Source organism: Planococcus citri, chromosome 5 (genome assembly GCF_950023065.1).
Source record: "Planococcus citri chromosome 5, ihPlaCitr1.1, whole genome shotgun sequence".
Lineage (NCBI taxonomy): Eukaryota > Metazoa > Arthropoda > Insecta > Hemiptera > Pseudococcidae > Planococcus > Planococcus citri.
Genome location: NC_088681.1, coordinates 70,693,111 through 70,710,175, shown reverse-complemented (window position 1 = coordinate 70,710,175; position 17,065 = coordinate 70,693,111). Strand labels below are relative to the sequence as shown.

Genomic DNA, 17,065 nt, shown 5'->3' with positions numbered 1-17,065 from the left:
AAACGCGAAACCCTCGTCGAAGGTACGATAACTGAACTCCAATGCTGTCCCATGCCTCTCTGGCGAATTCGACATTAATAGCAAAAAAATTACGCGTAAAGTGTTTTGAATATTTCAAGTGGTATCGCCTCACGTCTATCGTTTACGAGTTTTTTCCCCCTTTACTTAATTAAAAACTTATGTGATCGTCGACGAATTCTCAAATTATATTTTTTTGCCATCGTATCGTGCTTATCGCGACAAAAAGTAATTATAATCTGCCAATCTACGAACGTTTTCATTTTTTATTTAAAACTCGTTATCAACATTCGCGTGAATTCGACGAATATTAAAACCAATCAGTATAATTTTGAATCAGCGTTTAGCTCTTGAATTCTCAAGTACCTAAACCTACATATTCGCTCGAATTTATTCCAACAATGGATTATTTTTAATTAAATTTTTGCTACGTGGTCGTCGTTTGTAATTTTCGTCATTATGTTTTTGTATTTATCTACGTATCTACGCAAACGAGTTGATACGGTACAAATTACGTGCATACGTGTAATTTGTATCTATATGTACTTTGTACGTACCTTCTCGTACAATATTTACACAATCGTCTCCATACTACTGTTTTGATTATTATTAATTAAACGTGTAGGTACCATACCTAAAACCTATACTCATTTTATCGAGTGTTGGGTACGTCGTCATGTCACCCCATAAAAGTGAAAAAGGTATGGTGGTTCCAACCAAGACCTATCTATCTTTACGTGGGTGTAATTAAGGCGTATACATCTACATTGGTAGACATATAGGTCAGGTAGCTGGTAGATACACGAGTATTGCTCCATACGGGGCGTAGGTAGAATGTAAATAGAGCAGAAGACTTTATACAAAGCCCTAAGAAACGGCCTTTTATTACAGCTTGGTTGTTCGTGTTGTACGTTGCAGATTTGAAATTCTTTGTTGCGCGACCATTGTTACAATCTCGCAAACCCTTATACAAACCGCCGTTTCGATTAACTAAATACACGACGAGCTCGCTACTAAACGGAATTAGGCTCGCTTTTACGTAAAAATTATCAAGCACAAAACACCCCCGTCGCTGTTGCTGTCGCTATCGTTGCCAAAGTCACAACCAACGTTTTGCTGAGCAAGCATCTGTGCTCCTGTTACAAGTTGCTTTTCGCAAATCGTTTAAAAAACATTTTCTTCGTTCAGAATGTCAATAAAAAAAAGCTTCATTGTCTAGAATGAATTCTGTGTGAGATGAAATACTTAGTACCTACATTTTTTCTTTCTTTTTTATCGCACCTTGGAGCCCTTTCAGAAAAATGTCCATTTGAGGGGTAGTTATCGGAATATTTTTAAAACCACCAGCCGAAATTTCATTTTAATTTCTGATGAGTTTTTGAACATCAAAGGGCCAAATAATATGAGGAAAAAATTTAAATTTCATCAAATTGACGTGAAACCCTAAAATTTTATGTCCCTTATTTTCGACTCCCGCCCCCCTCTCACCTGAATTGATTAAAATCGTTTTCGTATCATTTTAGGCAGTTCTAAAGGCTCGACGAAATTTTTGAAAGTTGAAATTTTCACAAAATTTCTACGAAGTTTGGAAACTATTTTTTACTTCAACTTAATTTCAACGTTCTGAATCAACTAAAGGTAATTTTAAGACATTCTGGAGCCTCTGGCGCAATTTTTGATTTCTTCAAAATTTTAAAATTTTTTTAGAAGACGTGGAAATTAATTTGGGTAGCTGAAAATCCAGTTATGGCTTCTTTTGGATTCGGGCCCATTCAATGAGTTTACCCACATTTCTCTGGATTTTCAGACGGATACCCCAAATGCGTTTTTTTGACCAGACTTACATTTTTTAACTATATGAACTGGAGAATGTAGGCAAAAAAACCTTCGAGTTGTCCAACAGGAAATCGACTCTAATGACAATTAACTAACGCTACAAATAGGTTGAAAATAGGTCACAACTCGATTTCTAGCTGCCCAAATTAATTTCCACGCTTTCTGGGGAAATTTTCAAATTATAGAGAAATCGGAAATTGCGCTGGAGGCTCCAGAATGACCAGAAATAGTGGAATTCAGTTCGAAGAAGTTGTATCAGTTTCAGAACTAATTTCCATCATTTTTACAGAATAATATGTAGAATATTCCATTAATCAGTTTTAAATTTTCAAAAATTTGCAAAAACTTGAAAAATCAATTCGAGCAGCTGAAATTTGTAATTATTGCGGTTTGGGACTAACGTATGCTTTTTCCAAAAATTACGCTTTTGGTGACCAAATTGATGTACTTTTTGAACCGAAAAATTGACTTAAAAAAGTCTTTCATTTTGAACAAAGATGGCGATGAAGTACCTAGACCTACCTACCATTTTTTGTCAAAAATTGTCAAAAATTCTCGTTTTTGGCAAAAAAATCCAAAAAGTTGTACCTGCCTCCTTTTTTATCAGAAATTGTCCAAAAGTCTTGCTTATTGCCGAAAATTCAAGTTTTTTAGCGATTGATAATCTAAAAATTATAAGTAACTTACTTTATTTTATGTTTTCCATTAATGTGCCTTTACTGCAACAAAGGCCAGAGGCATGGCAGGTAAAAAGGTTACAGTTGAGTTGAAAGTCCACTGGATTGAAGGAACTTAAATAGGTTGGCTATGGTCTCTAAGTCATCAAGTAGAATATTTGGTAAAGTATTTGGTAGTTTGTACTTATTTCTCAATTCACAATATTTTGGACAGTCTACTAATATGTGCTGTATTGTGATTTGGACAGAACATAGGGTACATAAAGGAGGAGGTTTTTTTTTCAAGGAGATAGGCATGAGTAAGTTTTGAGTGACCAACACGCATTTTACACAGAACTGATTCCTCTTGGCGCAGGCCCGTAGCCAGACTTGGCGGTTGATTTGGTAGGAGGTGGACCAGAATTTGACTGAAGGTTTATTGGATCTCAGTTTATTACATTACATGTGTCGGTACAGTTCCAATTATTAGACCATTCTAAGTATAGCTGGTTTTTCACCACAGTTTTAAAGGCAACACTATGGACTGGTATGTTTGGTACTAGTTGAGTGAGGCTGCTTCTTTTGCCATTTTGTCAACTGATTTGTTCCCTTCAATGCCTTTGTGTCCAGGAATCCATGCTAGTGTAACTTGACCAATATGGAATCAGGTCAAATGAGAGATTATTTCTTTGGCGAGTGGATGTTGAGAATGATGATGAGAATCTAATAAGCAGTGAAGTGCGCTAGCTGAATCAGTAAGAATAAGAGATTTATTTTACATTCTTGAAGTTTGTTGAACTGCTAGTTTGATTGCAAATAATTCAGCAGAGAGAGTAGAGTAGAATGATGGTAGTGAATAACGAATAACATCAAATTTATCGCCAAGCACTGCACATCCAACAAATGAGCCATATTTTGACACAATTTTGGTAATTATGTATTAGTTCCGATAGGCTCTTTTAATTACATCACTATGTTGGTTTTTTCCAAAATTTTGTAATAAGGTGAAGTCAAGCTTTACCTTCAGTTGTTCCCAAGGTGGTAAAATCGAGAGTGGGCAATGAAATGTTCATAGATTGTAAAGCAGTGTTGGCATAGTTGAAAAAGTGAAATTTCCTTTTTTCAGAATTGTTATTTATCAAATTGGCAGCTGAAATTGAAGGTGATGATCCCAAATGTGCAATCATATTCAATACAATACGTTTTCTACGTAGGTTTAATGGCCATTCATTACTTTCATACAGTAGGCTGATAGTAGGCGATGTTCTGAAGGCCCCAGTAGCAAGCCAGAGAGCAGTGCATTAAGTCGGTTCAAGATGTTTGGAGTAGCAGATCCATAAATTGCAGCACCATGGTCACATTTTGATCTAATTAGAGATCTATAAATCAGGAGTAAAGTAGCACGATCAGCTCCAAAAGATGTATGCAACAATTTTCTCATTAGATTAAACTTTTTCATACATGATTTACAAAGATGTTCAATATGATTAGACTGGTATACCTTATTTTCAACCTGCCAAATCAATTGGAAATCGTTTTAAACCTTTTTAAGCAGTTCTGGAGCCTCCAGCGGATTTTTGATGCTCAAAATTTTTACACAATTTTATTAAATGAGGCTGGACATCCAAAATCAACGCTGCACTCCAATTTAAACACGTTATTAGGTCGACTGCTGGTAGGTTTAAGTAATTTTGTAACCTTCAGCGACTTTTTGAAAATTTTAGGAGCCTCTATTCGATTTTTGAAATTTGACATTTTGTAGAAATTTCATCAAATGGAGTTGGAAAGCTGAAAGTCACTCTGCAAACTGATTTCAATACGCTATTGCGTTAACTGCAGGTGGATTTCAAGTCATTTTGAAGCTTACAGCTACTTCTTTGACCTTCATGGATGTAGTGACTCTGGCTCACTATGCCTTTGATTTTACGCTTTAGAGTAGCCACTTCCCCCACATTGTGTGGTTGGGTCCAGTGATGCTAAGTTACCGGTAATTTATAATTGGGTAACTAGTAAGTTACCAGTAATTTAAGTAACTTATAAAGTTTCACCAAAATGGTTCAGAATCAGAAGATCAGAATTGAGATGATGGTTAACTTAAAATCATCCAAAACTTCCAACAACTGACAGAAATGGCTAGGGACTTGAGCAGATTTCCCAATTTCCCAATTCTGCTCATTTGGGCTAGGGCAGAACAAAAATTTCTGCATTCTGCCCCTCCCACTCATTTTTCAAAAAATTCCTAATCACAACGCACCCCAACAATAATTTTCAAAAAAAAAATAATTATTGATGATTTCTCAAATTTTTTTCAAAATGAAAATTCTTCACATTTAAAAATGAAAAAATAAAAATGAATTTAAAAAAAAACAAGTAAAATAATGCTTGATTTTTGATTATTGATTTTGCTCAATTTCTGGAATTCCTTCACTTCTTTGAGTTCTTTTTTAGTTTAGCAATTTTTTCATCTTAAAAAACCTAGGAAAATTTGATAGCTGTGGATATGGAAACTTTTCAATTAAAAAAGTAAACTAAAATCAGTCAGGGCTTGAAAACCGGATAGATATCACTCTCGGTTTTGGTTTCGGTTTTGTGTTTTTTGAAAAAGTAAAGGTTTCGGTTTTGGTTTTGGTTTAGGTTTTCAGAAATAATATCTCTCTCGTTCCGGTTTTGCTTAAAGGGTTTGATTTCAAAGGAATCGGTTTCGGTTTTGGTTTTGGTTTTGGTTTTTTCCTTTTTTCTCCTTTTTTTAGAAGGAAGAAGGCCAAGAAAGTGATCATTTTTTCAAGTGCTTTGTGTATGTGACTAGAAAGCTGCACTTTGGCAGTGCCAAATTTGTCAATTTTTTTAGTTTTCAGGCCTTTTTACCTTTAGCATCAGTTTTTACTTCATTTTTACCAAAAATGCAGTATTAATTGGGCTAATTACCTGAAAAATTCCAAAACCAAAACCAATTCAGTTTTCAATTGGTTACGCTCTCGGTTTCGGTTTTGAATTTGAGAAAATAACGCTCCCGGTTTCGGTTTTGGTTTTAGTTGTAGGAAAATAACGCTCCTGGTTTCGGTTTTGGTTTCGGTTTTGAGCAATTTTAATCGGTTTTTGAGGGTTTCGGTTTCGGTTTTGGTTTCGGTTTGCAAGCCCTGAAATCAGTCATGAATCATGATGTGAGATTGTTCAAACCACACAGACACAGCATTCAAAAAGAAAAAAATACAACTTTTGAAGATTTGTAATCGGTACCTTGGTACCTACCTATTTATTTACATACACATTGAAAAATTGTAACTTGTTGTATCTAGACAGCTATAGGAGCACATGCAAATGTCCAAAATTACCCTTGTCAACATTTCTGTTGAAAATTTATAAATAAGGTTTGTTCGTTTTGTTCGGGTTTCTTGTCGGGTTTTGCCCCGCGCTACCCCGCGCAGCCCTAAACGGGTTTAGCGCGTGGGTTGCGCGGGGTAGCGCGGGGCAAAACCCGACAAGAAACCCGAGAAAACAAACAAACCTATTACCGCGGTAACTTATGGTAATTTATGTCATGGTAACTTACCGGCAAGTTCTCAGGTAAGTTACCGCGGTAAGTTTCCATGCATCACTGGTTGGGTCAGCAGCATCTCTCTACCTCCAAAGTGGCAGATGAAGTCCCTCGCTATCCCAGCAGACATTCTGAGGTCTTGGCTGATGCAGTGTGCCAGTGCAAAGGAGGGCCCTTGTAGAAATATGTCTTCATTTGCTTCCTCCAGAGTGAGTAGCCCATTGGACTCAACCGCTGTTAAAGCCATATTTCCCAAGCTTCTTCTCCGGATTACTTCTGCAGCAGAGGAGATGAGTCTGGTCTTGATATCATGAGGTGTTGGTTTGTGCATGTCAAGATATTGTTTGTATGGGAGAAGATCCCCCATGCTGGCAGCACTGACTGGGGTGTAGAATCGCTCTTGAATTCCAGGAAGCACCAGGTATTGCGTAGCAGGTGTGTAGATATGGTCACTGAATATCATGGAGTATGGATGCTCCAGGCCTCCTTGAGTGAACAACTGTCTCTGGGCTGTTGAGATTATCCTCCTGGGTCCAGCCTCCTTTGAGGCATCTTTCCAGTGCTGGTATGCCACGGAAGTGGACAGCTCAGTCAAATACTATTAACTTAACAATACTGGCAAGTCCATTTAAAATACATTGGGCGTTTTTGTCGCAGCAAAAGCACGATCTGAACGGCCTGGACAGAAACTAACTCTTATCAAAAATGCTCTGATTGGTTGGTTCATAACTGGTTTGAATCTCGCAAGTCCGCGTGATTCAAATCAGCAAATCAGATGCTTGTGTAAAATTTAGTTACTGGCCAGGCCTCTAGGAGGATAAAACACCATTTTTTGATGGAGTTACCAGTATTGTTAGTTGATCAGGGTTGTTAAATTACCGTAATTTATTCGCTGGTAAAATACGGCGGTAAAATACGGTAAAATACGGTATTTTACCGTATTTTACCATCTTGAATAATGTAATGAACTTATAGTGTTCAACCCTTCAAAGGTTCAAACTTATAAAATTGTGTATTATTATATGATGGGTGGAAATTTCAATAATTTTCTGCTTGAAATTTGAAAACAATATGAAACTATGAAGGGGTTAAAAATTACATTAACAACACTTAAAAAACCTTGAAGTTACTGAAAATTACTAAAAATAAAAACTAAAAAGTGATGAAAGATGGCCAATGGGGAAAAATTAATTGTATAACCATTAACCAATAACCATAAAACTGGAAAGCAATAAAGCATGGATTAAAATTATAATTAAAAATTAAAATCATTCAAAATTGTCAACAAATCAAAAATTGACCAATTTGGTTATTTTAATGATTGAAATAACCAAAATTTAATGATTTTGAACTTTGAAGTACATTTTATTTTAATGACATTTCAATTGATTTCAACATGTTTTCACGATATGATGCCATTTGCCATTTTTTTTTAAGTTTTTGACCAATTGTGAATAATTTTCTGGGAATTGTTTGGTAATTTTCAAGACATTTTCCTGTTTATATGTAACATGCATCAATTATCATTAGCATTTATGCAAATTAATTGTAAATTTTGATGCCAATCATCTTCAGCTGTTGATTCATCCTTTCAACTTTCAAATAATGTGGCAAAAAATGCTTTTTGGTAATTTACGGTAAAATACGGTAATAAACTTTTGGTAAAATACGGTAAAATACGGTAAAATACCGCCGTAATTTACCGACATAAATTACCTTACAACCCTGTAGTTGATAGTATTTGGCTCAGTGCTACTCTTTTTGGGAGTTGAGGGGAAGGTGGTCCTTAGGAATATTATTCATATGACGGACCATTAGTCTAAAATGAAAAATAAGAGTTTCAGCACATGAAAGTTTTACTGGTGGAGTACTTTGAGGTCCTCTTTCGATTCCCCTTCGTCCAGTTCAAAAACTATAATGGCGTTTGGGATACTTTCCTTGGCCAGGTATAGGTAGGTAGTTTTGAGCTTTACTCGAGTTTTACTCATTCGGTTTAACGATTATGAATTAAATATGGCGGAAAGTTAAGCCAACCGCAGTCATAAAATTTGCCAAGGTATCTGGTATAAGACTAGGTAAGGATATAGGGTAGGTACCTGTACGATATGATAAGGTGAACTTGAGGGTTTAAATTACAATAATATAGTTACACTAGCATCGTAAAGTTTATCGAATCCATTCTAATCTGATAGTTTGCAATCGATTGTTTTTGAAACAGGCGGATCCAAAGAGAGGCTACATAGTGGTCGGATACAGAGGCAGTTTCGCCTTCGGCAAGGATGTGCTATCGGACGTGAAATTCCGTAAAATTACCCGAATCCTAGTCTGCGGCAGGGTGACTCTGTGCAGGGACGTATTCGGAGCAACGTTAAACGAAAGCAGAGATCCGGACCACGGCGAAACGGACAGATACACGGCGCGATTTTACCTTAAGCATTCATCCATCGAGCAGGCATTCGACATGCTGCAAGATCAAGGCTTCTACTTGGCCAGTAGTTGCGCTTCTGGTACAGCCGGCACCCAATCGCCGAACGATCTGAAGCCCGGAGTGGACGCCGAAGAAAGTCGCTGGAACCATTATAACGAATTCGTATTCTGTAGAGATTAATAACCAACCTCGCGTATACTACTCGTATATGTAGATATTGTATTCAACTTGTCGTCATTATCGCAGGCTGCGTACTCTATAACCGCGAGTGCGAGTAGTAGGTGTACAGGTACGTACCCCGTACGTAGAGTGTATTGTACCGTATGTACTTGTACTGTAGCGCAGACGACTATCCATAACGTTTTCCAAACTAATCGTATGTGTAATGTTAGACTTTATACTCAACGTGTGTAAGAGTCGATTCGCTATAGCGTCCAGTTCCAGTTCCAGTTGTCGCCTATATATAATAATATGTACTCGTGTATTATTCATTTTATAGTCTCCGGTCGTCTTTCAAAATTTATGTGCCAGCAGTACACATAAAGTCTATACTTACCTATCTACGAAATATATAGGTAAATTTACCCCAATTTTTATCCATTTTCTTCATAATTACCTTATTCTTCGTGTGCTATGGAAGGAAGGAAGGACAGACAGTAGAATTGTGTACACAATACTGGCATCTAAAAAGGATGTGAACTGGGTAATGGTCCAAACACGATAAAACCAATCATAGAGCATCTCCATCTGCATTTCTTCCGAAGCATACCTGAATGACTACTTTCATGATACAAACTTCTCGACAGTTACTTCTTTTCAGCATTTATATATTTTTAAGGAACCTATGACTTGACTTTTTAATTTGAGATTTTTTTTATTGGAAATTGATAAATAATCACTCGCAAGAAAAATATTCAAACCAGCGGAAAGTTTTCTGGACCGGATGAAAAAAAATCGAAAATGCATCCAAAAATATTCCATCTGGCTAAATTTGAGGGGCTGAATTTCATTTTTCGATTTTCGGTGATTTTTTTTTTTTGAAAATTGAATGGACTATTCTTCGAAAAAAAATCAGAGTCTCAAATTTGGGAAAAACTAAATTTAAATTTCTACTCTATTTTCGATTTATTGGTTTAAATTTAAACCAATTTTTCTCATACCTACTTGTAGGTTTTGAGACCCAATTTTTACAGTTTTTTCTAAAACATGGACCCCAAGAGTAAGTTTGTGACTATAAAAGCAGGAAAATTAAAGGATAAAAAAAAATTTCGTCCAACAAGAGACACAATTTGACAATATTCCGTAGCTAAAATTGATTGAGGAGATTAGAAAATTGATAAAAATCCATCTGCGATATCACGAACTCAGATTACAGTCGATTTACGATTTTTTCCTCCTGAAAATCCTCTCAACAATGTGCGAATTCGATAAATGGGTAATCGGATAAGTATAATTCCGACACTTTTAACATTTCTGTAACGTCTGGTGGAAGGAATTGCGGATGATGCTACTGATGCCTAGTCATTTGGAAATAATACTTCAACATTTTATAAATTGCCACGTGTATAGAAATAGAATACCTACTCGTACACTGGTGTATGTAACATAGGGTACGTTCCTACAAGTTGAGCTATAATTTAACCCCATACGTGCGAAGAAATACGAAACGAAACGAAACGAATCAATAAAAAACAGAATCCGACTAAAACATAAAAAGTTGCGAACGCAGCTTAAATAAGCAGAAATTTGAAACGCGTTTTCATTCTATCGAGAATTCATTTACCTACCTACCTACCTACCTACCTATAGCTACTGGTACACGAGATGAGAGAAGAATTTCTCCTTTGTACCTATACATTTTTGTCGTACTCGTACCTACCAACAAACCCTCTGTTCGGTATACTCGTAGATGCGAATACGAATAGTAATACCTACTTATACTATGGCAATGTGCAAAAATATTCTCGTTTCTGTGTCGTACTCGTACCATCGTACCAGCACAGCTCGAATTTCTCCCTCGCAAAAAACCCGACTCCAGCGGCGCAGCGAAAACTTTCGACTCGCAAATTCTAAAATTAACAACTTTTGCTCGCATAGAAAGCTATAAAATTTCAATTTACATCTTCGAATTTCTATATTTGGCGTAACTGAAAAGAAATCTCGCCTTTTTCGACGCGACACGACGTTTTAAAATAACAAATTAAAGTTTGCGCGGTAATATCTTTTTTATCGCGCTTGTTTGAACGAAACGCGAGAGACGAGAGAGAGAGGGAGAGAGAGGCAAATACTCGTACCAAGTTGGAGATGGAGAGCCACAGAGCATTCGAAAAAGAGGGAAATTACTTCGAGGCATTCGGATTGATGTTTTTTCGCGTTTCGCCCGTGTCGTCAGGTAGCGGGAAATTTTATTTTTCCGCAGCACTTCTCTTAATATCCGTTTTGCCATCGAATACGAATGATTTTGATAGGTTTTATTCAATTTTCCAATACGAGCTTCGTCTTCTTTTCTTTCAAGACTCTCTCTGTCTCTCGGGTTCTTTTTTCATATTGCACTGCTCGTATTTCGTTAGATGAGCGCACTCCGAGCGTTTATTTTTTATGTTCGAACCGTACCGTATTGTGTAGTGTGTACCATCGATTGATCTAAATAAAAATATCTGTAGGTATGCCTTCGAGCCGGCTACAGTACGTTTTATTTGTAAATAAGTACTCGTAAATATCAACATTGGTATTGTTAGGGGTACGATATTCGTTCAGAATAAGCGTATTGGTGCTCCATTCACGTGCAAACATCTCGCAGGTGGCCTATTTCGAAATACATCGAATTTTATCTCGTCTATATATTCGGTTCTACCAAATTCAATAAACGATTGATTTTCAAAAAATTCAAAAATCAACTCGAATAGCCAAAATTCTCGGGTTTTGGATATGCTTCTTTTAAAACTCTAAAGGGAACTTCCGATTAAGTTTTAATTTTTTCAAACAATCCCCTGTAGATCAGGAAGTCCAGTCTGTGAAAAAAAGAGCAAATCACACAATGCTCTGCCATGGAAAAATTCAACAAATGCCCTAAAAATTCTGAAAAACAGTATTTTCCCCTTTTTACAAAACTTTGCTATCGCGTTGACATTTTTTTTTCTCGAAAACTGCGTATCTATTGCAGAAGAGTCAACTTCGGAGAATAATTATCAACTGCAGAAAAAAAGGGAAGGGGAGCTGAAAAGCTATTATCGTTTAACAAAAAATAGGTAAAATTATAAAACCAATTTCATCATTGCCATGTCTTTTTTCTTACACGAATGTGAAGCCTTTGCATAGGGATTGAAATTCACCTATTTTCCCATTCGTATGTAATTTATCTCAAAGCAGATCAAATATTCAGCCCCGAGGAGTTTTAAATTATCCATCATTTATCATTTTTGAAGAAAAAAATAGCCATAAAACGTCCGAGTGTTGGGGTATGGATTTCCACGTAGCCTTCGTGGAACAAAAATTCGACGTTCGGGCGTTTTATCGTGAACATTTTTTGAATTTTTTTTCTTCTAAATTCAATTGTTGGCGTCTAAGATTATTAAGTAGAATACGTGGGTGGATCACTTCCCAAAAGTGTACCCCCCCCACCTCTCACCCTCCTCATTTACGCAGTCGTCATTTTGTAATTTTCGCGATTGGAAAATATTTGCATAGCAAAATTGACAAAACCATGACTACGTGAAGGGGGTGGGGGGAAATTTTTAGGACGTAGTCCACCCAGACATTGTACTACAATAATCCTAATTAGATGCCATCAGTTGAGATTGGACAAAATCAAAAAAAATGTCTTACGATGAAACGCCCGAGCGTCAGATTTTTGTCCCACTAAGACTACGTGGGAATTCAAGCCCCGATGCCCGGACGTTTTATGGCTAATTTTTTTCGTTTATAAAATTATTTTTGTGCTCGAACTTCGATTTTTGAATCGAGAAAGTCGGTGAGATGCCAAAGTGTCCGACAATTACTGAAATACGCATTTCAAAAATGTTTCAAGACATTCAACCCCCCCCCCTCCCTCCTCTGAGTTGATCTCAAAATCCAGTTGTCCTGAATATGATTGCTGTGATTGATTCGATTTTTTAGTTTGGTCAGGGAAATTCGTGAAATGGAATAATTCAGCTGTTGGGGAGGGGAGGGGAGGGTGCGATAAAATTTGAACTTTAAAATAAGAGTCACCCTCGCCCCTTACTCTTCTCCGATCATGAACACCCGGCAACCGTTTGTGGAGTGATTGTTAAAATTCGGCGACGATGACGTTTAGAAAAATTTTGTATTTCCCCTCCCCCTCGCTACCTCTCTCGGTATCTGAAAATTAGTAAAATTGGTCTGGAGACTGGACACTTCGTATGCTAATCCAGAGGACTCTTTTTAGTTCGCTTGAAACACCAGGCTTTTGCTGAGGATCTTTCTGAAGTGCTCCTGGCGCAGAACCCCCCTACCAAAATGAAGTATCAAAATCAATGTAAAACGAGTTGCGAAAATAACACCTGCGAAATACTCGACACCCTGTGTATTTTTCTCTGATTTTTAGGATTGTTCACGTTCCACCTTCGCCCTGTTGCCTGCAAAAGTTACGATTTCAAAGGAAACAGGGTGTAGAAAATATCTAAAGCTGCGTAACTCTATTCACTTTACAGTTTACCTTTCGATTTAAAAACCTTACAAGCTCTTCCATTATTTGTGCACCACTCGAAATATATCGTACTACGAGTATCGAGTATATAGGTAGAGAGAGAGATAATGCGGTCTGGAATTCATTTCCAACTCTCTGGCAGATCAGTACCTCTACCTATATGGCTTATGGCTAAGGTAGCTTCGGTTCAACAAGGTCGTTACGTACACGTATACGTATACGTTCGCTTTTGCTCTGCTGTGCTGTGTAAACTCGATGGTGTTAAATCGAAAACCACACAACAGCCGCGCCGACGAGCGAATCGTAAAAAGCTTCGCAAAGCTCGGCATACATTTGATAAATGGGTAATTTTCTTGTTTACGATGTGATAAATTTTCAAAACTTACGCCGCAGCACGCTAACGCACCATAAAAAGTTGCGTAGGTACAACGAAAAATTCTCACTTTTGGTATAGCTATAGCGATAGCGATAGCGTTTGTGTTTCTCATTCTCAGGGTTGGCAAAAGCAGCGAGAAGACGCGAGTAGTACCTACTACTACGCGCACGTCACGCTGAGTCGCGATCAGACTAACTAAATTATCTCTAAATTACGAAAACGTACGTTGAAAATTGAAACAAAATGAAATTATTTTTTAATTTACGAAAACGTCGTGAAATTTGATGCGAGCGGAGTGCTTTGAATTACAAAAATATATAACGAGCTGTAAAGCGCGAGTACTACGAGTACTTCTAACTTATTGCATAAAGTTACATGTCGGTCGACTCGTCGAGAATATTAATTTTCAAAACTCTATACTATATGTACGTAGGTACACGTTGTTCAAAATTTCCAACAAGGCGAACGTATCTCGTATTTATCATCACGTTCGAAACTCTAGGTATCATTTTTATTCACCGTTTGAGCCCTTTGATCCCTACCTACCTATACCCCTTGTTCCTACCTATTCTGTACGCACTTTTCACCTAGACCTATCTCTACGTGTTATTCGTGGAGTATTAATCCTTTCATAATTTATAAGTTGTCGTCTCTCCTGTAATATTTAAGCGAGTAAAACTTTATAAAAAACTTTTCCAGTGTAAATAATTGTTTTTTTCTTAATTAAAAATAATACATACCTACCTTCATACCTATATTATTTACCTATATACTCGTATGAAAAATCTACGTGTGTCTTGTCCCTCGCAGAAAACCTGTTACGCTGTATAAAACGAAAAAAAATAATATAGGTACGAGTACCTACCTTACCTACCTAAGTAATAATATAATGATTTTTTTTTCTAATCAAACCTGTCATAAGTATACCTATAATAACTAATTACTTTACCTAATACTTTATTTTATAAGTTTTACAAAAAAAATACCCTACAAACTGTGTTTCTTGCTATACTCGTCGTAATTTTGTGCGTAGCATAGAGGCTACCTACATAATTTTACGCTTTTTTTTACATATAACAAATGAGGTTCATCCATTCCATATGTAATGCGAATAAATAAAAAAAAAAACCAACGTACCTACGTGTTTCCATGTTCAACTAGGTATAAAAGAGACAGAATGAGAATATAAAAGAGAGAAATATAGAAAAATCTATTTTTATTTTTTTTGTACATACGTACGAAATACCAGTTACCTGTTATATTAATTTACCTTACCCTGTTTTTTTTCCTTCGTATACCCGATCGTGTTTATCGCTATTTTACATGCCTGCTTATACATTGTAGGTAGAGAGGTAGTTGTTTACAAGCCTGCAAAAGATATTTTCATTACTAAAATTGCCTACCTATAGATACATCGAAGGCGTTATTTAATCGCCAACTCGTACGTGCTTGTATTATGAAAAAAAAAGTCACTTCGCACATAAATCATTCGACGATAGCGAGGAAAAAATAGTTATCGATGGCTCTTCTTCTTTCGTTCACACAAAACGTTTGTAATGCTCTCGAAATAGGTCTGTTTTTTAATTTACTAAAAAGCCATCGCTTTTATACGATAAAGTAAAAAAAAAAAGGCTCTCGCCACTCGCCGCCGAAGAGTTGAAAAGCTTTGAAAAATTACTTAACTAATAAGTAATAATTTCGATTAGCGACCATTATTGTCTTCCTCGCAGCACATATCTCGAACTATACCAGCAAGTGCGTAGGTATTTTAGGCTTAGCTTACAATTACTCGTAGATGAAAATCAAATTTTTAAAAATGACGAAGGCAACAAAAATTTATGATGTAATTACCAGAGGTCGTGCATGATCACTGTGAACGTTTCGCTGTGATAATTTTTTCCACAATATGGCGTCACTGACGCATTCATAGCAATATCCTCGAATATAGCTTCTTGAACCATATACCTAATAAAATTTATATTCTAAGTGATTTACCGATTTTTTTTTCGTTTTAGTTTATCTTTTCTATATTGTTTGTTTTTTTTTTCGATTATAGTGTTAAGATGAAAATTTTGGTTAGTGTTACGATGGTACATATTTAATATTGTACAAAAATATGAAATTATATACGAAAATCTGCCATGTATTATACGAATAAATGATGTATAACTTTAAATTTGTCGGTGTTGTTGTTTTTGTTGTTGGTGTCAAATGACAAATGAATTACGATATTTAATTTACAAAAAAGTATCCCATTTTAAATAAAGACTGCGAAAAGTATCATTTTTTCGCCAATAATTGTCAATAACTGTCGGTGTTGTTTTTTGCTCTGAATTCGAAAAATTTTCACAATTTCGCTTTTTTTAAAATAAAAAATTTCAAAACGTCTATTACTTTTTTCCAAAAATGGTCTGAAAGTTTGCTCTATGTTAAAAATTGGCAACAATTTTACCTTTTTAGCGATTGAAATGTCTCGATTTTTTAATTAGAATTTGCCAAACGTCACCAAGGGGTGTTTTATTCTTACCTTGAAAATGTGAAAAAAATAGTATATCACTGTTTGAAAAAAGAAACTACGAAAAAATGTAATTTTTCGCCGATAATTCTAAAAAATGACCGCTTTTTGGTAACGTTGTAAAGTTTTTGCTCTTTGAAAAAATTCTCACTTTTTAGCAAAATGGCTGAAGATTTTTACGTTTTTTTTTCCTTCAAAAATTAATTGTATCCAAAACACTCGATTTTTTGCAAATAATTTCCAAAAAGGCCAAATTTTTACTGAAATTTTCAGTCTGGTTCTTTGCCAAAAATTAATGCCCAAGTCTCGCTTCTTGACCGAAAAATTGAGTCTCTCACTTTCAATAAAGATTGCGAAAAAAGCATAATTTTTTGTTACTAATTTTGCTGAAACTGACTGTGCTACTTTTTGCATAAAATTGTCACAAACGACGTTTTTTTGCAACAAATTGTCGGAGGGCCCGCATAAGGATCTATTGCACCCCCTGTCGATCCTCCGGTACAACATTTTTCTTAGAGGGGGAGTCCTAAGGAACACTTCTAGCCCTTTTTCTCAAAAAAAACATGGCCCAAATCACAAAATGGCGGCCATTTTGATTTTTTTCTCTTGTCAGGTCGGCAATACTAAGTATCTAAATTCCCTTCTTGTACCAATATTCGAGGAACTTCATACCCTCGTCATCAATTGTCCGGTCCAGTTTATCTGCGTCAAAGTCACCATATAGTCGACATCTGAAAAGGTGTCTGTCATCTTGTACCTCGCGAATCTGTGTACTGTGTAGGTTGGATTTTGAATGTGTTGTTCCGCTTCTAATTCTATGCAGCGTTTTCCAGAGGCTATACTTCAGTTGGTTGCCTTGGGGCAATGATTCACTCATAGTATTGCTACTTGATACTGTGTTCCAGATTTGACAGCGTTCAACATTGACAGGAGCACTCAATTCATTCACTGTTCTCAGGAAACTGTGTCTAGATTTTAGTCTGCTCTCTGATAATTTGTTGTAGCCATGCATGGGGTGTATGGGGTTGTGTGTTG

At 36.3% G+C, this 17,065-nt stretch overlaps 1 protein-coding gene across 1 annotated transcript in view; it reads left to right on the top strand.

Moving 5' to 3' along the window:
- Positions 1-15,691, top strand: part of Ktl (BTB/POZ domain-containing protein Ktl) — a 36,078-nt gene extending 20,387 nt beyond the window's left edge. The window contains exon 2 of the mRNA XM_065369832.1: positions 8,264-15,691. Within this exon, the coding sequence (XP_065225904.1) occupies positions 8,264-8,653 (390 nt within the window). The 3' untranslated portion in view covers positions 8,654-15,691. The remainder of the gene's footprint in view (positions 1-8,263) is intronic.
- The last annotated feature ends 1,374 nt before the right edge of the window (positions 15,692-17,065 follow it).